This window comes from Hibiscus syriacus, unplaced genomic scaffold (assembly GCF_006381635.1).
Source record: "Hibiscus syriacus cultivar Baekdansim isolate YM2019G1 unplaced genomic scaffold, ASM638163v2 tig00111095_pilon, whole genome shotgun sequence".
Lineage (NCBI taxonomy): Eukaryota > Viridiplantae > Streptophyta > Magnoliopsida > Malvales > Malvaceae > Hibiscus > Hibiscus syriacus.
Window position 1 is genome coordinate 9205579 of NW_024062980.1, and position 26289 is coordinate 9231867.

A 26289-nucleotide genomic window follows, 5' to 3' on the forward strand; every position below is an offset into this window, starting at 1 on the left:
ATAAATAGAGATGTAACCTAAACCTATTATCATTGAATAAAAATTTTCTAGCGCTGCCTAGGCACCGAGGACATAAGCACATTGCCAAACCTCGTTAAAATTCTTATGTTCTTTCGTTTACTTTGCCCGATTTATCAACAATTGGTATCAGATGTCAGGAGCAAAATTCGAAGTTGCAAAATTCGATGGTCTGGGTAACTTCGAATTATGGCAAACGAGGGTGAAGGATCTGTTGGCGCAGCAGGGGATCCTGAAGGCTTTGCGGCCTACAAAGTCAGCGTCGATGGAGGAGGAAGATTGGGAAGAATTGCAACAACGAGCGGCAGGAACCATACGATTATGCTTGGCGGACGAGGTTATATATCACGTCATGCATCTATCGTCTCCAGACGAAATTTGGAGGAAGTTGGAAAGTCAGTTTATGTCCAAATCCTTAACGACAAAACTGTATCTAAAGCAGCGGTTGTATGGGCTGAAGATGCAGGGCGATCATGATTTGGTGCAACATGTGAATGTCTTCAATCAAATCGTTTCTGATTTAGCTCGGCTTGATGTAAAAATTGAGGATGAAGACAGAGCGATGATTTTGTTGTGTTCGTAGCCTCCCTCTTACGAACATATGGTGACTACTCTTACATATGGGAAAGAGACTATCAACGTTGAGGAGATTACTGCAGTCTTGTTGGCTCACAACCAGCGGAAGCAGAATGCAGGGGAAAACTCTCAAGCCGATAGCTTATATGTCAAGGGTAATCGAGACCGTGGACAGAAGCCAGAGAAGGCAGGGTCTGGAAAGTGGAATTCCAGATCCAAATCTAGGGATAAGATGACAATTCACTGTTACAAGTGCAAGGAAGCGGGACATATGAAGCGAGACTGTCCGAAGTTGAAAAAGCAGACTGATGAGAAGCGTGATGTTTCATCCAACTCTGTGAACGTGGTCGAGGATGACAATTCTGATTGCAGTGAGGGTGATACGCTTTTTATTTCAACGACTCAATTGACGGATGCGTGGATTCTTGATTCTGGATGTTCTTATCACATCACGCCAAATAGGGAATCATTTTTGACATACAGGTCGGTTAATTCTGGTTCTGTTTATTTGGGTGATGATTGATGTTGCAATATTGTTGGTATTGGTGATGTCAGAATTAAGATGTATGATGCCTCTGTTCAGACGTTGAGTGGTGTTCGACATATCCCATATTTAAAGAAGAATTTGATTTCTTTGGGCACTTTACACAATAATGGTTTTATCCCTAAGGCTGATGAGGATAGGGAAACCATTCGGATTGTTAAAGGTGCTTTGACTGTGATGAAAGGAAATATGACTGCATGAAATATTTATAGATTGTTAGGGAGTACCGTTGCAGGTGAAGTTCATTCTGTTGAATCCTGTGATGATACTACAAAACTGTGGCATATGCGTCTTGCTCATCTTAGTGAACGTGGTATGACATAATTACACAAAAGAAATCTGTTGCATGGTGTTCTTGGTAAACAGACTAAAGTCCGTTTCAAGACTGCGAAGCACACAACTCAAGGGATTCTTGATTATGTGCATTATGATGTATGGGGGCCTTCCACGACATCGTCTTTGGGTGGATATAGGTATTATGTTACTTTTATTGATGATTTTTCACGAAAAGTTTGGGTGTATTTTTTGAAACAGAAATCTGAAGTTTTTGAGAAGTTCAAGCTGTGGAAAGGAGAGGTAGAAAACCAAACAGGACGAAAAATCAAGTGTTTGCGGTCTGAAAATGGTACGGAGTACACAGATTCACAGTTCTTACACTTCTATAAGGAGCACGGGATTAAGTGACATTTTACAGTGCGCAAGACACCACAACAGAATGGTGTTACGGAACGGATGAACAGGTCATTGAATGAAAGAGCCAGATGTTTATGGTTGAATGCGGGGCTTCCCAAACACTTCTGGGCCGAGGCTGTTAACATGGCGTGTTATCTTATCAACAGATTGCCAAGGGCATCATTGGCTGGGAAAGTTGCAGAAGAGGTATGGACTGATCATGATGTTAGTTTTGATAACTTACGGATTTTTGGTTGTCCTGCTTATGTACATATACCTACTGATGAGAGATCCAAACTTGATGCAAAATCGAAGGAGTGCATTTTTCTGGGTTACAAGAAAGGTGTTAAAGGATTCAAGTTCTGGGATCCAGTTGCGAAGAAAATTGTGATCAGTAGAGATGTTGTTTTTGGTGAACAATCCATGTTGCAACAGAAGAAAGACACGACAGTGGTGGATTTCAAGCAGTTTCCAGTTGAGAAACCAGAAACGTCTCAACCGACTTCTGGTGGTTCCACTACGGATGATTTGCAGGATTATAGTCTCGCCAGAGACAGGGTCAGACGGACGAATATAAAGCCTCCTAGTAGATTGGGTTTTGAAGACTTGGTCTCTTTTGAACTTATTGTTAGCAGTGATGATCCGGTTACTTTTCATGATGTTGTTACTAGTCAGGAAAACGACAAGTGGATGGCAGCCATGGTTGAGGAGATGGAGTCTTTAAATCACAATCGTACATGGGAGTTGGTTCCCCTTCCTGAGGGTAAAAAGCCGATTGGTTGCAAATTGGTGTATAAGAAGAAACCAACAGTAACAGAAAAAGAGGGGGAGAAGTTCAAGGCTCGTTTGATAGCAAAGGGTTTTTCACAGCAGAAAGGAGTTGATTATGATGAAATATTTTCTCCTGTGGTCATACACACTTCAATCCGAGCAGTACTTGCATTGGTGGCCAGTTGGGATTTGCATTTAGAGCAGATGGATGTTAAAACTGCTTTTTTGCATGGTGATTTAGAGGAGCAGATCTTCATGCGGCAACCTGAAGGTTTCACTCAACTTGGAAATGAGCATTTAGTTTGCAGGTTGAAGAAATCTTTGTACGGGTTGAAACAGTCTCCGAGACAGTGGTATAAACGGTTTGACTCCTATATGATCAAGATTGGCTACAACCGATGTGAGTATGATTGTTGTGTCTATGTTAAGAGCCTTGATGATGGTTCTTTTATTTTTCTATTATTGTATGTTGATGATATGTTGATTGCTGCGAAGAACATGGATGATGTTATCGGTTTGAAAACTTTATTGAGTCAGGAATTTGATATGAAAGATTTAGGTGCTGCAAAGAAAATTCTTGGAATGGAAATTTGCAGGGACAGAGACTCAAGAAAACTTTGGCTATCTCAACGGGGTTATGTTAAAAAAATGCTAGAAAGGTTTGCGATGAGCAGCGCAAAACCAGTTAGCACTCCATTGGCGAACCACTTTAAGCTCTCATCAGAACAGTGCCCTAGGACAGATAAGGAAGCTGAAGATATGGCAAAGGTTCCGTATTCTAATGTTGTTGGCTACTTGATGTATGCAATGGTATGTACTCATCCTGATTTAGCTCATGTTGTTAGTTAAGTTTGTAAGTACATGTCTAAACCTGGTAAGCAACATTGGGAAGTAGTCATGTGGATCTTTCGGTACTTAAAGGGTACTGTGGGACATGGAATTGTTTTTGGTAGTCAATGAGATAATCCTTTGGTTGTAGGATATGTGGATTCAGACTATGCAGGTGACTTGGATAATAGAAGATCTACGACAGGGTATGTTTTTACTCTTGGTGGAGGACCTATTTGTTAGAAGTCTACTGTTCAATCTGTTGTGGCACTATCTACAACTGAAGCTGAGTACATGGCAGTGGCTGAAGCTGCAAAAGAAGCTTTATGGCTCACTGGTTTAGTGAAGGAGTTGGGTGTTCAGCAAGGTGGAGTTCAGCTGCTCTGCGACAATCAAAGTGCTATTCACTTAGCTAAGAATCAGGTATATCGTGTTAGAACTAAGCACATTGATGTACGTTTTCACAAGATCAGAGAGTTAGTTGCATCTGGAGAGATTTTGTTTCAGAAGGTACACACTGATGATAATATCGCTGATATGTTCACCAAGCCAGTTACAACAGACAAGTTCAAGCATTGCAAGTTTCAAGTTGGAAGTAAGGTAACCCAACCCACATTGAATGTTTCCTAAGGGGCAGGATATCGCCAAGGTGGATATTTGTAAGGTATGGCTCATAAATATACCGGTAAAGAGGACAGGGGATGGAGCAGAGTGAGCGAAGCGAACATCAACTGTCCTTACAAAGAAAGTCTTGTAGAGGGGGTTACGATTATGTGGGTTGGGGGTACGGGGGCTGTGCCCCCGCGGTACGGTACAGGGTTAATTTTGGAATTATGTACCAGGGTTTTCTATTATAAATAGAGATGTAACCTAAACCTATTATCATTGAATAAAAATTTTCTAGCGCCGCCTAGGCAATGAGGACGTAAGCACATTGCCGAACCTCGTTAAAATTCTTGTGTTCTTTCGTTTACTTTGCCTGATTTATCAACACTATCAAAGTTGGCAACTTGGTAGGCCAACAATTCTAGTTAATTTTAGTGAAGGTAAGAATCAAAATAAACATTCCTAGAGCTTTCATTTAATCCCTCAACCTTTTCATTTCACCATGGAAACCAAATATGGGATTTGTGGGGCTTTAAGGAACTTAAGTGTTTAATCTAATTTTAGGGAGTTCAAGCCTTAGACATTATTATTAATCTCCTCCTAACTTCTTAAGCAAGTTAGAAATGCCTTCATTGATCCTAGTCTAGTGAGAAAAGTGGGAGAAAGCTCCAATAACAAAGGGAGAAGAAAAGTCAATCTTGGTTGAACCTTGGCCAGTTTCAGCAGCTTAGAAATCCAAAGTAACACACTTCTAACTCAACTCTACCACATGTAGATCATTAGATACATTTATGAGTTATTAAGCATATCCATGATAGTTTTCATATTTTGATGTTTTTCAGCATGTTAAAAAAACTATTATGATCCCTTTTTCACATACATGACACTTTAATAACGGTTGGGAACCTCAATATGGTATTTGGGGAGAAAAGTTAGTGTTTTTCGTACCCAAAACAGGGCATTTATGGGCACTAGTATCGGTACTAGAATAACAATATTGATACTATTCATCAAATAGTTTTAAATAAGAGAGTTTTAGGCTATAAGTATCGATATTGCTTAATAGTGTATCAATACAGATGGTTGGTCTCGATACCTCTAGGAATGGTATGGATACGGGATCACTTAGCAAATTTCAGTAGCCATTTTTGTTATCGGTACTCATATGAGTATCAATACCAAGGGTAGAGTATCAAAACTCCCAGTTGGGGTATCGATACCGAGGTAGTTTTTTTAAAACATCGAACCAAAATTTGGTATTAATTCCCTAGGACTGGAATATCGATACTCAGTTCAGGAGTATTGATACTCGGCCTAAGAGTATTTATACTACCCTCCCTTCTCACCTTATAATAGTCATTCAGTATCGATACCAAAAGGTATGTTTCGATACTCAGTAGTGAGTATCGATACTAAAGGGCTCAGTATCGATACCAACGAACAGTTTTGGATAAAGACGTCGAGACCATCGGGCACCACATGGCATAGTAGAAATAAACTCGACGGTCTCACCAGTGATCCATGTATGATAAAACTGAAATTGGGAGGAAGAGATATAATTTCTTACCTTGGATTCCTTGAATTGCAACAATACAGCAAAGGCTCACGATCTCACAAACGATTCGAATCCTAGCATCCACAAAAAATCATCTCGGCCTCTACTTATGTCACCCGTTTGAAAAGTAGTTGAGAGCAATTTCTTTCTTAAAACATTTTTGAGGAATTTTAGAAGAGTAAAACGATTACTAATCCAACATGACCCTTTTATATGTGATGCCCTAGCTATTAGGGTTTTAATCAGAATTTAATAAGGAATATAATTACCCTAATTATATTCTTTTAATTAAATTCGATATTTAATGTGTAATTAAAATTACGCGTGTATATATATATATATATATATATATATATATTAACTACACATTTTATTCATGTGCAATAAAATTGTACATATGTAACAAATTTATAAGTTGCTATTTTCAATCATTGGGTGTGATCCTGTAGGTTCATATAGCGTTAGTAGTAATAATTAGAACCATTCTAATATTATAAACAATGAGTGACAACTAGCACTATATCATTATTACCTAAGTTACAAGAAGTCATGATTCGACATAATATGTTCGTGACTAACTCTTTTAATGTATTATATCCTTTTGTCCTTTATATCTAGAATAGGCACAAGTCTTGGAATAATTATAACCTTATATTATTTCTTGATATCTATAGTAGACAATAATAAATGAATAATTTTTTATATCTCATATCAACTTATTCGAGCATGGCCATGCATTTCTAGTCTCACTCAAACAAGTAGCATGCTATATATTTCCTATTATGTAGGAAGGACAAATCTTATCTCGATCATTCACACCCCACTAAATATATTGTGATATGTTCAATATCAGTATTTATAGTGCAACCTGTTACGGAGCATATTTAACTGTATCAAAACATACAACAATACATGTTGAGATAGTAATGATATCAAGTCTAAGGATCATACATATATTTGCCACCATGAGCAATATCGTCACTGTCGCATAATAATTCAACACATGCTTATAGCGGGTCAATCCAATACAATGTTCTCCAACATATCCATGTACCAATTCTGACATCTCTATGTCAATGACAACTCATTGTCATCAATCAATAACATGTTAGTCTTAAGTGTATTATCATTATCCATGCCCATATTAATACTTGACTAAGGATCTTTTAATAATAATCATATTATTATATGGACATTATTATCTTTTAGTTTATTTGATGCACATAAATATAACAAAAGAAAAATAATGGTAATGTCTTTATTCAGTAAATATAGTAAAGAAAATATGCCAATACAATCATCAATGATTGGTCTTTGGGCATACTCTAACAAAAGAATCCAAATGTCAATGGGTTTGACTCGAGGGGCCCAATAACACTAGAATGCCAGCAAATAAAAATACAAGTGAGAACGTTAATTAAGCGCAGTATAGTTAGAAACAATAATAGCTATGAGTATATAAAACTAGCCTTGTTTGATGCTCGAGAAACAGCCAAGACACCCGAGATTTTTAGCATATTATGAGCGTCTCAATTGGACATATCCCCATCAGTGTAAGGCATTTTAGTTGCCAGATGCCTCAAGACTCAACGGAGTAAGTTGGTCAGTTTATGTTTTTTGATATAGTCCTAGATCTCATCCCAAATACTCGAGGGTATTTCTAGGAAGACTAGAGGGGTGTGTGCTTTGAGATATAGAACCTTCAGCCACACCATATCAGCCTACTGAGTAGTTTTTACCAGCATTTTTCATGTATTCGTACCTATGTCACTAATCAGTTCATTTAGTGAATGCAAGTAGTACAATATAGTTATTAGTGTGACATTCAGCTCGTAAGCTCAACATTGAGAATATGTTTCAGTGCACAAGTTCTTAGGAGACTATTAGTGGAACATTATCATGATCAAATATTCCAGATCGATAAGGCATTTAGAGTGCGCCTTGATTTATATTAGAGGGCATGTACTATTCCAGTCTAGTTTGTATTCAAACATAACTCTATTCTATTTTAAACTCAGTATTGTTAATATTTTGGATATTTGGGAGCTCCATGTATATTTAAACTCTGATTATTATGTTTTAATTTCATTACCTTGGTGAGATTTTACAAAATGATTTATAATCTTTTTAAAAGAAAATTTTTTGGGTTAGCCACTTTGATGGTCTCCTGTGATATTCTAATCCATCAATCTTCGGGTTAAACTGGATTAGGCTGTTACAGTTAGATGTAGTGGTGTTCGCATTGAAGATTCGGAAACAATATCTTTATGGTTAAAGGTGTGCTATTTACACCTATCACAAGAGTCTCAAATATGTTATGAAACAGAAGAAGTTGAATTTGAGGCAACGATATTGGATCTAATTGTTAAAGGATTATGATTATTCGATCGAGTATCATCCCGGGAAAACAAATATAGTTGTTGATGCATTGATTCGTAAGTTGATGGGTGAATTGTGAGCTCTATTGGTGAGATTGAGCGTTTTAGCTAATGGTGCTTTGGTTCGTTAAGTTACAGGTTCGACCGGTGTTGTTGCAGTGTGTGTGAGAGTTACAATTGTCTGATCAAATTCTATGACTCAAGATTCAGTTGGTAAACGATGGTTCAAGCGGTGAATTTTCTCTAGATTTAAATGGTACTTTACGGTTGCGAGTTCAACTATGTGTACCTTCTGATGTGGAGTGGAGATGTGAGATTTTGCATGAGGCATTACGTTTGAAGTTGAACTTTAGTATTGCTTATCATTCATAGATGAATGGTCAGTCTGAATGAGTGATACAAGTTTTGGAAGATATGTTACGAGCATGTGTTATTGATTTTAAGGGTTCTTTGGAACGTTATTTGTCGCTAGTTGATTTTACATTTAATAATAGTTATGAGGCGAGAATTCAAATGGCGTCATTTGACGCTTTGTTTGGTTGTAAGTGTCGTCCATCGTTTTATTAAACCGAATTGAGTGAAGGGCGTGTTGTTGATCCTGATTTGATTTATGAGGTGGAGGGTAAGGTTAAGTTGATATCGGATCAGTTAAAGGCTTCTTTTGATCGTCAAGAGTCCTATACGGATTTAAAATGTCGAGAGATTAAATATGCAGTTGGTGACTTTGTTCTTGAAAGTTTCACCTTGGAAGAAGGTGTTGAGGTTTGGCCACAAAGGAAAGCTTAGTCTTAGATTTATTGGACCCCACGAAGTGTCAAAGTGTATAGCTACTTAGCTTATAGACTTGGTTTATCTTCTGAGCTTCGATGCATTCATGATGTGTTCCATATGTCTATGATTCGGAGGTATCTTTTGGAGCTTATCGTGTTGATTTTTCTTAAAAGGAAGAGTCGGTGAAAATTTTAGCTCATGATGTGAAAGTTCTTCAGAACAAGACTGTTTCGTTAGTAAAGGTGTTGTGGCATAACCATAATACTAAAGAGGCTACATGGGAGCTTGAGGAGTTGATGAAGGTGTAGTATCTGCATCTTTTTTACTGAGGCAATTTTGAGGACGAAATTATTTTAGGGAGAGAGAGTTATAATGTCCCAAAATTTGGGTTAGTAGTTTGAGTCCATAGTCAGGTTGATTTTTTGGATTTTTGGTAAAATATAAACTTTGTATAATTTTCAGGCAATAAATATTTTCTAAAATGGCTTTAATGGGTTTGATTTATTTTTAGTATTTTATAAATGATTTTATAAGGTGACTAAATTAAATGAATTAAAATGTTCAATTTTAGTGACTAAATTGTAAAGGATCGAAATATCAAAATCTATGAAACTATTTTACCAATTTGGAATATTCACTGTTTTCCCTCCATTCTTAACCGTGACTTTTCGTATTCTTTCCTATGTAATCACCTTGAGTCATTCATAAATTCCTTTTCTTAAATTCACTTCATACACCCTTGATTCATCATTTGTTCTCTTCATCAAAAATACCATTGAAAGACTTTCCAAAATTCTCTTTGTTTCTCCTCCATGGCTGATTTATTTTCCTCACCATTTCCATCAAATCTTTGCTGATTTTTTATATCATTTCCCTTGATTATTCATCTCATTCTTCCTTCCTTCCTTCAAACATCATTCTTGCTGCCACTTTCTTTGTCACAATTGGTGAAGTCGATTCTTCATCGATCTTTCATTCATTGTTTCTTTCAACTTCTATTAAGGTAATTCTTTATCTTGTTTTTTTTTTTTTTTGTGCTTCAATGATTAAAGATCCATTAATAAGATGATCTTGATTGATCATGGTTTTTAATTATGAGTTTTTCTCAAATAAAGTGATTTTTGGAATTAATTATTGTGATTGTTTTCTTGAATATTATTCAAGTTTTTATTAAGTTGAATATGGCGTTTTAGAGATGATTATTATCATACTAAAATAGATTTTTAATTAGAATTGATTTAGACATCATTTTCTTGAAAACAAGCTTGATTTCGCCATTTTTTTTAAATACGGGAATTAATATGATTGATGTTTTTCTTTGGTATTTTAAATGTGTTAGGTGTTGGTTGGGAACATTCTTGATCAACTCTAGAGTAAGGAAGCAAGTGGCCAAGTGTTAGAGGTGTTAGATAGCTTCTGTGGTAAGAATTTCGGTTGCTTTGTTGATTTCCGCTATGTTTTGAAAGCAGAATTTTCTGCTCTGTTTTGGATGTTTTTGTGACATGATAATATGTTCTTTAAGGTATTCTTTGATTCTTTGATCATGTAAAATTGGTGCATCAACTATCAGAAGCGAATAGATATAGTTTGGAATCGATATTTGGCTTGAATCGTCATAGAGGTGAGTGACTTTTCATTCTTGGATGATGAATGTCATCAAAGTTAAATTAGGGCTTAGTTGAGGTTAATTCCTTAGATTAAACCCTACAGTAAGTATGTCGTTAATGTGTATTGAACGTGCATATGTGATATGTTATTGATATGTGATTTGTGAATTGTTACATTACACTCGATGCATAGCTATTTTGTATAAAATGTGAATACTTAGTTTAGTTGTGGATGAGTGGAGTTATCTCACTGTCCAAAGAGATGAGTGGAGTTATATTGCTATCTCATATGGGTTGATCATGACAAGCAATCTGATTTGTGTTTAAAATTCTGAACCGAAAATGTTTCTGTAAAACTATGCATCTTGTGTCAACTACTCTTGGTACATATAGATTATTTGGAAATTGTTCTAAATATGACATTTGGATATGAAAGGTATGTCTAGGAAAGAGTACTCTATGTTTTCTATAAGTGTATGATAGGAAATATTCGTGATAAGGTTGATGCGTTGAGCTTAGCTCTGAGAAGAATTTCGTGGTAAGGTTGGTGCACTGCTTTTCTCAGAAGTGTGGAAGATTGGACCTAAGTAAGTCCACAAATAAAATAGGAGTTGTATGGAGTCCTTTATCTGATGAGTAAGTTTTAATTTGAGCAATGGCCAATGATTCATAAAATGATTTAATTGTGTGATTGTGTGTGAAATCCGACATAAATGTAATAGTGTATACAGTGTGTGATTGCAGCAGGGTGTATGTTGATATTAAGCGTGATGTAAATTTGTTATTTGTGTGTATTTGATACATATTATGTGTGCATCATGGCTTGACAGTTTCGTATGATGGCATTTATGAGTGTTCTACTTTAGCCTTGATACATGCATCACATAGGAATGTTTTGTCATTCATTGTGTGTTAAGCTCGCACACTCGTTGTTAACATTTTACTGAGGATTGATTGTTGTTGAGGAGCAAGGAGTTAGCATTTGGTCGTGATCAAACAATACTTCATTTTTACTAAAGCGTGTGGACTTATTTTGTAATTCAAGGCAATATGGAATTCTATTTTGGGGTAGATTGAATATGGAGATGTTGGATATAATTTGACTTCACCATATGACTTTTGAGTACTATGAATTCTTGAATAAATGCATGATGTTGATCTTTGGTAACGTTGTATACAGAAGTGTTTTTGAATATCTTGTATTAACAAATTCATTTTTCATTGCATTATCCCAAAAATTTTGCCTATCCCATATATTTCAATTCTCATTGTATATAATAATAAGATGCACCCCAAATATTATAGAGCCTACAAAAATAATATATATTTCTAACATAATATAATTTTTCTCATAATTGTACATGTTAAGACTTATCTTTATATATATAACCTATCTTATTCTTCATCTTTAGATTTTTTTAATCAAATGATCAGCACGAGACCTAATGCGAGAAGATGTCATGTCTTTTAGATGTATTCCAAAAGATGCTAGGTGATTTAAGTGACTTTCAATTGACACGGTAACATTCACCCTATTTGAAAAAATATAATTATAATTTAAGTTAATATCTCACAACATGTGCACAAATTAAGCTATCTCAGTGGTTAATCCAGAGATCTCAGGTTGAAGCATCAAATACTACATGTATTTAAGCGTTTATTTTCAAATAATTGAAAGTCTTTAAAACAGATACTCGCACTTATAAACACCATATATTAATAAAAAAAAATCTAACAACATATCAAATAAAAATTTAAGGATGTTTGTAGGTGATTGCGAAGGAGAAACACAAGCTATAACGTTCTTGGAAAATGAACATAAGCAAAAGATTACAATAGAATTATGTAATATTTCAGTTCAAAAAAGGAAGTAGAAAAGCATGAATGAAAGGAATCCTATTGAGGCCAAAAGAATCGTAATTTTTCTTTTTATGTTTATTACAGCTGGGCACAAAGAAAGGCATGATTAACGGGCAGACGATTTTTATTCCCAGTGTTTGTATATATGTGTTCTCCCCGGATTTTTCTATTCGTTTTCTAATTTTATCAGTGGCTTCTTTTATGTATTTATTTTATTATCAATAAACATTTATTTCTCTTAATTAACTGATCTTTAATCATCGATTCCTTTTTTTAGATTTTGTCTCTCCTTTTCTCTAGTTGTTCCCGGTAAGTTCATTTCCTTTCACTGTCTTTTTAAATGAAATTTATTTATTAGCTTTCCTGTTAATTCCTGTATAATCGATGCTTTAGCTTTGAATCAAGCCAAAAATCTGTTTGCTTCTTTTAGGCTGTGTAAACGACGCTATGAGAATTTTTGAATTTCTGGGTTCATTTATTATAACGTGCGACTTAAGTAATCGAGCTTTCTTTCTTTCTTTCTTTTTTCATCTCGAGTTTTTCTCCGTTTAATTCAACACGCAATCGATAATTTAAACCAATTTCGGCTTTTAATTCATATAATCGATTTATTTGCTTGCTATAATATATTATCTCATTATCTCAGAATATGGTTATGATTATATTATTTTCTAAAAGAACAGATTTTATTTGAAAATACAGGAGAAAACCTGTGAATTATAAAACAGTGATCTGCCGATATGCTGATAATAAACTAAATGGGATTTAAAATGGAAGATGCTTCTATTTATGAATTTGGATCGGATTTTAACGCACCCTAGGGATTGAATCCGAATTCTATTCAAATTTTGTTATTTAGGTATATAGAACTTTTTATCTGTATGTTCTTAGCAAATGAATGATCTAAGAAACGTTTCTTTGCTTGTGTTGTTTTCTGTTTTCTATGTTTCAGACACCTCGGTGCAACTCCTTGCCATATTCTGGTATGGAGAATGTAAATCCAGAAGAGATACCTCAGTCGGAATCGTCTTTATCATCAAGCATCCATGCTTCTGATGAAGTTCCAAAAGTTTCAACTAGTAATGGAACAGACCAACCCGATAATTATTTGTTGGTAATGGAAAACTCTTTACAAAATGCATCTGACGACTCAATTAAGTTACGAGAAGAACATATAACCAATAGTGCAACATCAACTTTATCACCTGAAGTTTATCAAACTGAGAAAGATAATCAGGGTAGACTGATGGAAGATTCTAATATTCGAGAAATGCATGAAGGTTCAGATGAACAAATATCTCAAAAGACTGGTTCTGTTGGCATTTCGCATATTCATGTCGACGACGGAAATGCTCTTCCTACTACTTTCAATCCCAGGATTGAAGATTTTGAAAATGGCCATTTAGCTTCTCCAAGTGAGATTTCTTTACCCCTTGTAGATGTCAACGGGGTTACTTTTGATCAAAGTGAGAAAGATAATCAGGGTACACAGACGGAAGATTCTAAGAGTCGTGATGGTTCATATGAACAGATATCTCAGAAGACTGGTTCTGTTGGCATTTCGCATAGTTATCTTGACGATGGAAGTGCTCTTCCTACTACTTCCAGTCCAAAGATGGGAGATTTTGAAAACAGCCATTTAGCATCTCCTGCTGAGATTTCTTTACCCCCTATAGATGTCAATGGGGTTGGGGTTGGGGTTGGTGCTGGTCAAACTGAGAAAGATAACCAAGGTAGACTGATGGAATTTTGTAAGACTCGGGGAATACATGAAGATTCAGATGAACAGATATCTCAAAAGACTGATTTTGTTGGCATTTCACATATTCATGTCGAGGACGGAACTGCTCTTCCTACTACTTCCAATCCAAAGATGGGAAATTTCGAAAATGGCCATCTAGCATCTCCTGTTGAGATTTCTTTACCCCCTGTAGATGTCAACGGGTTTGCTGTTGATCAAACTGAGAAAGATAATCAGGATAGATTGATGGAAGATTCTAAGACCCGGGGAATACATGAAGTTTCAGATGAAAAAATATCTCAAAAGACTAGTTCTGTTAGCATTTCGCATATTCATGTCGAGGACGGAAGCACTCTTCCTGCTGCTTCCAATCCAAAGATTGGAGATTTTGAAAATGGCCATTTAGCATCTCCTGCTGAGATTTCTGTACCCCTTGGAGATGTCAACGGGTTTGCTTTTAATCAAAATGAGAAAGATAATCAGGGTAGACTGATGGAAGATTCTAAGACTTGGGGAATACATGATGGTTCAGATGAACAGATATCTCAAAAGACTGATTTTGTTGGCATTTCACATATTCATGTCGAGGACGGAAGTGCTCTTCCTACTGCTTCCAATCCAAAGACTGGAGATTCTGAAAATGGACATTTAGCATCTTCTACTGAGATTTCTTTACCCCCAGTAGATATCAACGGGGATTTTTTTGGATCTAGAAACTGGGTTTCTGATGGAAAGCAATCTGAAAATGTTCATTCTGCTTCCTTTGAATCCCAAAGTAATAACCATGTGATGCCACCCAACGGTTTGACTCAGCCCCATCTTACGATCGCCACTGTTGCAGCTGGATCCTCACAAGATACTTTGGACAGAATGCAGGATCAAGATGCTGCTTCTGTTAGCAGTTCTCGGGATCTGATTGGTGGCAATATTTCCTCCTCCCCCAAGGTCCATTATTCAAAGGCAGGAGATGCCGAAAATGGCGTTCATGTAGCTCAAATGGATAATCATAGCCTAAGTCGTCTAAAAATTATCAGTTCTACTGATGAATCCCCAAGATCTGATGGTTCTAAACTCTGGAAGCGAATTGATCCAAGCAGAATTCATATCGATACAGCTGCACCTTTCGATTCAGTTAAACAAGCTGTTTCCAAGTTTGGAGAGGTTGCTGATTGGAAAGCTCATAGAAAGCAAGCTGTGGAGGTATATCAATTAATTTTAAAGTATGGTTATACTTTTCATGAGCAGTGATTGCTGTTTATGATGATTTTCTTCCAATTTTACTGACCGTTATAATTGTTTCCTCTTGTCTAACTATAGAGACGCAAGTTCGTACAACGACACCTCGATAAAATGCAACAGGAAATACCTGAATACAAGAAACAATTAGAACATGTTGAAGAGGCAAAGGTGCAAGTGTTAAAAGAGTTAGAGAGCACAAAGAGACAGATAGAAGAGCTCAAGCTAAGCCTCTACAAAGCTCAAACTGAAGAGAATCAAGCTAAACAAGACTCAGAACTGGCCAAGCTCAGGGTTCAGGAGATAGAACAAGGGATTGCTGATGAGGCTAGTGTTGCGGCAAAGGCACAGCTTGAAGTCGCTAAAGCCAGGCATGCGTATGCAGTTTCGGAGCTGAAATCCGTCAACGAAGAGTTGGAAACACTAAGAAAAGAGTATACTTCTTTGATCACAGAGAGAGATATTGCAGTTCAGAAAGCTGAAGAGACAGATTCTGCTTCAAAAGAGGTTGAGAAGACGGTGGAAAATTTGAGTATTGAGCTGATCGCCACAAAGGAGGCCTTGGATTCTGCACGTGCTGCCCATTTGGAGGCGGAAGATAAGAAGATTGGAGCAGTCATGGCCAGAGAGCAAGATACTTTCTATTGGGAGAAGGAAGTAAAGCAGGCCGAAGAGGAGCTCCAGAGTCTCAATCGGCAAATCCAGTCAACCAAGGATTTGAAATTAAAGCTAGACAACGCTTCAGCTTTGGTAGTTGATTTAATAGAAGAATTAGCTGATTATATGGAAAACAAACATAAAAGGGAAACAGATGGAGACTCACACTATGATATACTAGATGCAGTTGACGCGGCGAAGAAGGAACTTGAAGAGGTGAAGCTCAAAATCGAGAAAGCGACCACAGAAGTGGATTCTTTGAAGGTGACTGCTGGTTCATTAAAATCAGAGCTTGAAAAGGAAAAGTCTGCTCTTGCCACCCTTGAGCAAAAAGAAGGAATGGCATCTGTTGTTGTTGCTTCTCTGGAAGCTGAACTGGACAAGTGTCGCTCGGAAATAGCCGAGGTCCAGGCAAAGGAAAAAGAGACCAGAGAGAAAATGGAGGAGCTTCCGGAACAACTTCAGAAAGCAGCACAACAGGCTGATGAGGCCAAGTCACTTGCTCAAACGGTACGTGAAGAGCTGTGCAAAGAAAAGGAAGAAGCGGAGCAAGCACAGGCTGCTGCAAGTACCATGTATAGTAGATTAGATGCAGCTCAAAAGGAGATGCAGGCTGCCAAGGGTTCACAGAAGTTTGCTTTAGCTGCCATCAAAGCATTGCGGCAGAGTGAATCAGCTCGAAGCACCGATAATGTTGATTCACCTGCAGCTGATGTTATCCTTTCCATAGATGATTACTATGAGCTCAGTAGACGTGCACATGAAGCAGAGGAACAGGCTACCTTGAGAGTGGAAGCTTTCATTTCTCAGATTAAGCAAGCTAAGCAATCGGAGTCGAGAAGCAAGAAAAGGCTTGAAGAAGTAAAGCGAGAGATGGCTGAAAGAAAGGAATCACTAAGATTTGCCATGGAGAAGGCTGAGAAAGCTAGGAAAGGTAAGTTAGCTACAGAACAGGACTTGAGAAAGTGGAGGACTGAACACGGGAAGCATAGAAAGGCATCGGGATCGAGTAGCGGAGGAAACTTTCCGATGGCAAGTGTAGACGAAAAGCAAGAAAATGATGACTCTGAACCTCTCCTTTCTGCTCCAGACAGTTCTATAGACTGCCCAAGGGCACAAGTCGATGTGAACAAAACAGAAACTGAACAACCGTCCTCAGAAGCAAAGGTTGGAAAGAAAAAGAAAAGGGCATTATTCCCAAAGATTTTCATGTTTTTCTCCAAAAAGAAGTCACCTAAGCCAGGTTCGCATAGTAAGTGCTGAATGGAGTCCGATGTCATCATTGTTGCTGTGATTTTACCTCTGTTTTTTTAACTGTGGCTTGTTCCATAACACTCGACAATTTTTTACTCACAGAGTGTCAATTCCAATCATTATTCATGTTTTTGCTTTCTGGAGAGGGTTTTGCGTAGGGGATAAATGAAAATTTTCGAGTTAGTGGATTAAATTTGTAAACAGTAAAATCGAGTTGAGTAAATTCATTTCAGTTAAAAAAATTATTTAATTATTTTATAAAATCATAAAGTGCACCCTGTAAAATTTTATGACTTGAAAATAATTAAATTTAGATTTAAAAAAATCCAGAAATTGCACAAAAATTAATATTTATTTTTAATTCAAAAAATTCACAATTTTTTTTAATAATCGAATTATTAATCATCTGGTTAGATGACTAATCTGACTACTCAAAATCAATTTTTGCTAATTCCCATATCATTGCCAAAAACATAAACTTCATATGATTATGAATGACCTTATCTTTAAACTAACAAAGGTTATATAAAATATAAAGTTGAATTATAAACTTCAAATATATTAATTAAATTATACTAATAACCATTTAGTCTAGTGTGATGAGGCACTAGTTCCCTTAAGCAAAGTCAGGAGTTCAAATCCTGACCATTGTAAATGGAGCAAACTGGGTTGGGAGAGTCACCCTAGCCTCTGCGGTATCCGATCCGGATTAGTTGATCAATAGATCAGATACCAGTGGTTACACCAAAAAAATATAAATTAAATTATTTATCTTGAAATATATTTTGAATTTACTAAAATTAAATAAATCTAATTGAGTGGCAAAAATTCATTATCTAAACCAGAGTCGTCTCGAACATGTTCAAGGCCATGAGCGAAAACTCAAAAATAGGCACTTATATAAGAAAAATATATTCTATTACTTTAAACAATTAATTTAATATCATAGAAAAATGATTAAACTTTTTTTAACATTAGGTTCATTGTTTTGTTAAGAAAACACATGAATACAAATAAAAGAATAAAAAAAATCGAATGTGAGTATGAATTATGATATGGAGCTTGATTTTGAATAATAAATTAAGAAATATAAAATAAATATTATCGTTACATTCAGATTGGAGAAGACTAAGAGATAAAGAATATTTGGTAAATTGAAAAATAAGATTTGTAAAAAAAGAGACAAATATAATTAGATTTAGTTCAAAATTAAACGAACTAACAAAAGAGATGAGAAATGGAGAATTTTATGAAATTTATAATAAAAAAAATTAGAAGTCTTAATTATAAAAGTAGAAATTGAGATCGAAAAAAAACTAGGCGCCTCAAATATAAATGTATAATTGATATTGAAAAAACTTATGGGCCTCAATTATAAATGTAGAAAGCGAGATTGAAAATTTTAAGAGCTTCAATTATAAAATTAAAAAAAATGCGAGATTAAAAATCAGGGTCCGCAATTATAAAGATAGAAATTGAAATTGAAAAATCTTAGGGGCCTCAATTGTAAAGGTAGAAAGTGAGATTATAAAAACTTAAGGTCTCAATTATAAAGTTAAAAAGCAGGATTAAAAAATTATGCCCCTCAATTACAAAGTTAGAAAAGGTAGAAGTGATATTGAAAAAACTTAAGGACCTCAATTATAAAGTTAAAAAAGTGGGATTAAAAAATTAGGAGTCTCAATTATAAAAGTAAATCCCAGTAATAGCCGACTCTGATATGAACCAATAAAAGGGTAAACTACATAAATTGATCACTAACATTATTGATTTATAACAATTGGTCAATCATCATTAACAACCGTTATTACAGTAAAGGAATACAGACATGGTCTTCTTCTTCTTAGAGGCAATCTCGGATATGTTCTCTGATACTCCATTGGCAGAAATGATCATCTCCGGTTATTGCTGAATTCTGTTTGCTAATATAACATACATGCTTTTTCCAGGGTGACAAGCACTCTTTTGGGCATCCCTAATTCCTGTCATTGTAAGCAATATTTCTTTTGGGCACTCTTCTTCCAGGGAAGGCCTCTTGTACAAGTTGACAGATACTTTTGGTTTGGTCGAACCCAATTAGTTCTTCACTTGATTCATTTTGCATTATTTCAGGTATTCATTACTTTCTACTTAGATGGATTCTCGAATATAATAATGACTGCCTCATAACAAAATATGAATCAGTTCAATCCTTTAGCTATTTTCTATCCCTATTTTCTTTCAAGTTCTTTATTTACATCATTTTGTCGTGGATGGTGATAGCATGCACTACAAATACTTAAATGTATTTGCTCGAATGTTTTACGTGTTTTGTAGAGTCGGAGTTCAACTTTTGTGCAGCTACATCACCTTTCCGCAATACTCCCTTGTAACTCAGGTGCCTCTTTTATTTCCAATGTCTTTGATTGCGTTAATAATGCTTGCATCATATCCTTCTTTGTTTTCTTTACCGTAAAAAGTGCTTGCCACTCTGGCCATTGAGTCCTTTGATTTTCTTCTAGCTGGAGTTGCTAAGTCGGCAGGTTTAACGTGTTAAGTCAGTATTTTGTTACTATAATAATGGAGATTAATGACAACCGACTGATTTATTGTAAATCGATAATTTTAATGAATAATTTGTTACTTTTAAAATGTTAATAGAGAGAAAAAAAACACACTTAATTATTAGTGACCATTTGTTTAGTTTACCCTAAATAAAAAGCGCCTAGCTGGACAAATAGGCGGTCTTGTGTTCTTCTCACCTTTTTTTTTTATCAGCTAAGATAATCTTTCCAATGGCAAAACAGTAATGCGACCGTTAACTCTTCCGATTCTTTCAACTGCTTCAATAACTCACTCAGTTTAACTCGTTATGGCTACACTTCTGAAGCCCAACTTTTACCATACCTTTATCCCCATCACTTTCTCTTCCTCCTCCGTCATCTTATCTTCTCCGTTGCATCAAACGACGTCGCACCGCGTTCGATTTTGCGCGCTGACCGCCGGCCCCGAAGGCGGGAGATTCGGAAGCCGGGAATCTCAAGGTGCTGATTTGATGAGGAAGACAAGTATAGTGCCGGCGAAGGACAGTGGTGGAATTTCGGAAGAAGAGGAGGGTAGTGAGGGAAAAAGAAGTAGAGGTGAATGGACTGATTGGGAAGACAAGATTTTAGAGGACACCGTTCCTCTCGTTGGATTCGTTAGAATGATTATTCATTCTGGAAAGTAAGTAATTATATTTTCCTGCATTTTTTTCTAATTTTTAATTTTATAAACACTTTTTTATTGTTAGTTTTGTAAATTTATTACAGATATGGAAGTGGAGATAGATTGAGTCTAGAGCACGAGACAACTATTCTTGAGAGGTTGCTTCCTTACCATCCGGAGGCCGAGAAGAAAATAGGATGTGGAATTGATTACATTACTGTATGTTTCTTTAGCTTTTTCTGGTTTCTGACCACGGGAATTTATGAATAATTACAAGTCTGAACTAACCAATTTAAATAAGTTATACTGATATTTCTTTCTAAGATTTTTGGAGAACTTTTTTCTCTTTGTTGATCTTAGATGCACATTTTAATCTTGTTCAAATGTCCTGAAAGGACTAGACCAAATCAAGTTGCATAAATATAAATTTAAACACTAAAATTCTTCTTGACATTCCAATACATACATATATATATATATGTGTGTGTGTGTTTAATTTCAGATATACTTTGTGAGAAAATGTTTGAGAAGAACTACGCTTCGATGCATAAGCTACTAAGCTTGGGCTCAAATCTAGTCTGTGCAGTAAAACTGAAGGAGTGAAGGGACATGCTTTTAGAAACTTAGGTGGGAGTCCTACCTGGTAGTATAAGTTGCTACCCTGTAGGATTTCAATTCAGACTAGAGATCTTTGGGAGGCTTAGAATCTGCCGTGATACTGATGGCAATATTTTCCATTCGAACCTCCAACGCCTCCATATCATTCGTCTCCTTTTTTGCCTTGTTAACGTGTAGCTCTGTTCTTTCCTAGGTTTAGTTAGAAAGCTTATAGGTTAATCAATCATTGTAATTTCTATTTTTGATATTGAAGCTTTCTAATTTCTACTGGTAAAGCGTTCTAGTTTTCTCCACTCTTTTGGTCTTTTAGTTTTCCTGTCTCATTTACATGTATGGAGGTTCATCGCCTTAAGAAATGGTTTTTGTAATTGTATATCCTCCTTGACTTTGGGATTCTCATTTCTTGATACGATCATGCTATCTATGAGTTTCAATACTATGGTTATGAGTGATCATGTGGTGCTATGAACTCAACCAGAAGAAATGGTTTTTGTAATTGTATATCCTCCTTGACTTTGGGATTCTCCTTTCTTGATACGATCATGCTATCTATGAGTTTCAATACTATGGTTATGAGTGATCATGTGGTGCTATGAACTCAACCAGATCAACTCATGCTAGGTTCTCATTTGTAGCAACTCTAGGGTCGATTTGTTATGGGGATATATCTTATTCATTACTTTTCTTTTGATAAAAAATGTTAAAATATGCAATTGCTATTGTTTTTATCATTATTATGTAGTGGGGGGCAACCTATTCAATGTTGAATTGAATTTCCCATCTCATTATTGATTAAGTTCTTTGCCCCATAAACATACAAAAACCCTGGTAGGAAATACATTTTGCAACTAATTTTGTACATGATTATAGTTTTATCAAGGTGATAGAACTTGATATTGTTGCCCAAAATTCTTTGTTAGATTTGCTCAGTTGCTCATAAGTAACTAAATTTTGTTTGTGATTTGCACAAGTTAAATGGTATCATGTCCTGTTTGACCGACTTGATCAAGTAAATGATGAACACTTCTCATATTTGGCTTACAGGTTGGTTACCATCCTGAGTTTATAGGCTCAAGATGTTTGTTCATAGTTCAAAAGATGGAGAACTAGTTGATTTTTCATACTGGAAATGCATCAAGGGTCTGATCAGAAAAAAACTATCCTCTATATGCAGATAGCTTCATTCTCAAGCATTCTCGACGGAATAGACGAGTTCATGAGGATAATACTGTGAACTTGTCTACCCATTTTATACCACTATGTTTTAAGGATCTTTTGAATTTTGTTCGTATATTTTTTGTAATATTTCATATTTATGATATCAGATGACATTTTAGAAATTAAAAGCCATCAATGAAAAGTCATTCCGTAGATTCTCGAAAATCAATTTCTTAAAAGATTATAATGGGTTATGTTGAATTGCTCGACTTGTAAGTGGTCTAAGGTTTAATGTGCGTATATCCTAAATTCTAGGTAACTCTCTATCAAGTAATAGGATTTTTCTATTTTTCTTTGTTTGCTCCCTACTGTTCTATCTCTACAAACATAAACACTCCTATAGGGGCTATGGGCACATTTTTTATGGCCGATGTTGGTTCCAGGTGTGACTGATTTTGTTCGGAACCCGGAAGCTATTTGTCGTGGGGTTATCTGATGGTATTTCTCTGAGTCTTGCTAAGGTTCTGTTGGTGCTATATTTCCTGGAGAGTTTTGCTTTCTGTTCTTAGTTGGTTCCGCCTGTTCAAGGCTTTTCCGTAAGTATGATGTTCCAACTGTGTTAGGATGCTACGGTTTTGTTTCTTCTTACTTTGCATCTATTTTCACGGTTACTCTATTTCCCTGGATTTGTGGGGGCGAGTTATAAAATCTGTTGTCTTCGATTCCTTGCTGATGTATGGAGGCTATTTCCCAGCTCAAATATGTTCCTTCCAAGGCTTCGCTTATTCGTCAAGATTCTTGCTTCATTGAAGGGGTGGTGTGATGCTAAGTTTCGTTTGCTGTTTGGCTAGATATGAGTCCAAGGTTTTGAGTGGTGCTTATCGCAGTATAGAATGTTGCAGTCGTTGGTTGAGATAGAAGCAGCTCAGCCGTTGCTGTTTTGGTGCTGTTAGGAGATGCTGCTCCTGTGGTGTCGGAATGCTTTGGCATTTCTGCCTTATTTTCTATATCGTTTGCTATGTTTTGGGGAGCTGGGTGGTGTGTGTCGTTGCCCATTAGTTGGGTGTTTCGTAAGAGTTAGCAGGGTTTGTGATGCTATTTCTGAGGTAAGGTCCGTGCTGCTATTGTTCCATAGTTTTGGACGGATTGTAATTACTTCGTTTTTTGCATATTGCATGCGGTTAATAACTTGTGGTGTGTAAATTCTGATACGAGCTTGGATTCTCTTTTTCCTCCATTTAGGTTTAGGGAGGTTTTTTAATGAGGTCTATGTTTGTATCCGATTTTGTATTAGACTCGTCTATTATGTACAAAATCAAACTCTTTCAAAAAAAAAAATATTAATAGCTCACATTGAACACAAGTGTAAGAGAGTAATATTAATAGCTCATATTGAACACAAGTGTAAGAGAGAGTAATTATCATCTTGTTATGAGCCTTAGCGTAGGATCTAGTCGGTGGTCTAGACGTAAAAGAATTTCCACTCTGACCAATGTTTAATCAAAGAAACAGATTCGTCCTTGACAGAACCCCTGAATGAATAATGTTTTCTAATAGAATAATTGATTGTCCTCTTTATTCAATATTAACAGCCTTTAATAGACCTCTAGTGACAAAAGAAATAATCCTAATGGAAATAAAGATCCCTAACATATAGGATCTTGACTAGCAAGACTAAAGCTATAAAGGAAATAAGAATCTAATGTAATAGAGGAAACAAATAGAACTCTAATTTGCTGCCCTCAATATATTTATTGCCTTCCTTCCCTGATATTGCTTTTCAATAAAGGCATCCACATCAATATGCCCCTTCTCGGAGTTGAACTTGTCCTCAAGCTCAAATTAGGGTGGCAATCGGGTGGGAAAAAAACTGAAAACCGTTGGGATCCGAATCGACAGGATGGGGAATAACCGAAATCTTCACTCACAGGGATGAGAATGGGGGAAGTTTTATCCTTGAAGCTTAAATGAGGGACGAGATGGGGAAGTTTTATCCCCGAAGCTTAAATGGGGGACGAGACAGGGATTGCTATATCTGAACCGTGGGGATAATCGAACCGTACCCGAGTTAATAACGGGGGATCCCCAAAAAATATTCATAGAAATCCCTAATATTTTACAAAATTTTTAAAAATATATTTATATTCATTTACCTATATACGCTTAATATATATTTTAATAAAAATTATATTTGATAAGATATTGAGATTACGTGTTGCAATTTTTATATCTCAAATGAATTAAAATTGAAGTTTAGATCTTTTCTCATTTAATATACATTGATTTGTTGAGATTGAAAATGATTAAGATTGTATATATACATTGGGTGTTAGATGAATATTGATGTTTGAAACTTTCATATTATAGATAGAGACCAATTTAAGACAATATGATATATCTTACAAGTTTTAGGTGTTGCATTAATTTAAAAAATGTTTGTTTATTTTTTTTGCATGGGGACAAACAGAAACCTACAAGGATCCGTAAAGGAAGGATATGAAGACAAAAAAAATCCTTGAAACATATAATGGGAATTCTCATAACCGTACCGGTAAGTGTGGGACGGATTGGGTAATGCAAAACGTCCCCGGCCCGCCCTGTTGCCACCCTAGCTCAAATTCAAGATAAGCTTTTTTGTAAAAAATTCAAATGATTCCCAAGTGGTGTCTTATTGAGAACAACCTGTCCAGTGTCCAAAACTATAGATTCTGACCCCAATTCTCCTTGAGTAATTCGTTGTTGGAGTTGTACTCTTGGTTTTCAAAGGCGCGTCTCGGTCGCGCCTAGGCGCAAGGCGCAGCCAGACAATGAAGATGGCGCCCACTTGGGTTGAGACGAGGCGATAAACAAGAGGCTCCCGGAGGCGCGTGCCTCCCGGCTTTAGGCACCAGGCGCCGCGCCTTTGTGCCTTTGATGAAAGTTGGTCCAGAAAAACAAAATAAAGGAGAAGATGGACTAGAAAATCGAAAGAAAACATAATTAAACATAATCAACTTGAGTTCGTTCGTTCTAAACAAAAAGGAAGATAACGAGAAGTGTTCTAAGTAAGAAGGGGTGGGAGGAGGGGTCACAGCAAAAGCAAAGGAAAGGAAGATAGGGAGAAGAGGGGTGGAAAGTATTGAAACTAAAGAGGAGAGATCTTTAGAAGAAAATAAACAATCAGTTTAAGTAAAAAAAATTCAAAGAACAGAGGAGATGAAATACTAAGTTTCAACCTTTTCAGATGGAATCTTTATCAAAATAGGGAATAGAAACAAATTGGTATCAATTACAAAAGGATTAAGGAATAACATTAATCATCATGGTTAACTGCATTGAAACAGTCGAGGCACCAGCTGTTAGTTGTTACTCAAAGAAGGAACTTGCGTAAATCCAGCTGTTTCAAAATTGGCAAAAAGTGAAACGGCAGCTGAGAAAATAATAGGGTAAGAAAATTAAAGTGCATGATAATATTGAAGGCGCACTCCTGTGCCTTGTGCCTTGCGCCTAGGCTTCAGGGACCTTTTGCGCCTTGGTGCACCTTGCGTCTTTAAAACGGAAGGTTGTAATAATTCTATAGAAGTTTCTGATTATTGTCGGACTATTTCAAGAATTTTAATTTGAGGGGAAGAAATTGTCATGAGATACGACGAATCCTTACCTTTTTAAAATGTGGGTATCGATACGATTTGACTACAATTGGTCCTAATCCTTGCATTAGAGTAAGTCGTGGACCTACCTCTGGAAATTTCCCTCGCCATAGAATCTCTTTTCCATAGAATAGTACACAACCATTTTACCCCCAAAATCACATCAAACCCCTCTAGTGGTACGATATAAAAATTAGCTTGAAAGTTGTCATTCGCAACCATGAACTGTATTGATTTACAAATACTTGCGCTAGGCACTTGCTCTCCATTAGCCGAACAAACTTGCACTGCAAGTTTGTCCCATACTTCCTATCCCAGCCTTGGTATCAAACCGTGTAAGAAGTTGTATGTACTGCCCGAATCGACAAGTACTAGCATTGTCACTCCTGACACCTTTGCTATCAATTGCAAAGTAGAAGTGATACGAGCCATGCTAATTGCATGTAAAGAAGTTGCTAGATCTTCCACCTCATCATTATCTTGCTCACCTTCATAATCTGACACTTCAATCCAAAATAACCTTTTGCATTTGTGTCCCAAAGAATAAGACTTATCACAATTATAATACAACCCCTTAGCCCTTCTTTCCCCCATTTCTATTTATGTTAATCTCTTGGTAAGAGG

General features: G+C 36.2%; 1 protein-coding gene and 1 pseudogene across 1 annotated transcript; both read left to right on the forward strand.

Annotated features, from left to right (window-relative positions):
- Positions 1-13974: 13974 nt before the first annotated feature.
- Positions 13975-17083, forward strand: LOC120152880 (protein WEAK CHLOROPLAST MOVEMENT UNDER BLUE LIGHT 1-like). Its single transcript, XM_039164982.1, has 3 exons — positions 13975-14116; positions 14460-15127; positions 15245-17083. Exons 2-3 carry the CDS (start codon positions 14717-14719, stop codon positions 17081-17083), a joined length of 2250 nt encoding a protein of 749 aa, XP_039020913.1. The 5' UTR covers positions 13975-14116; positions 14460-14716.
- A 2747-nt stretch (positions 17084-19830) lies between these two features.
- On the forward strand, positions 19831-22260 carry LOC120152621 (annotated as a pseudogene).
- Positions 22261-26289: the final 4029 nt, after the last annotated feature.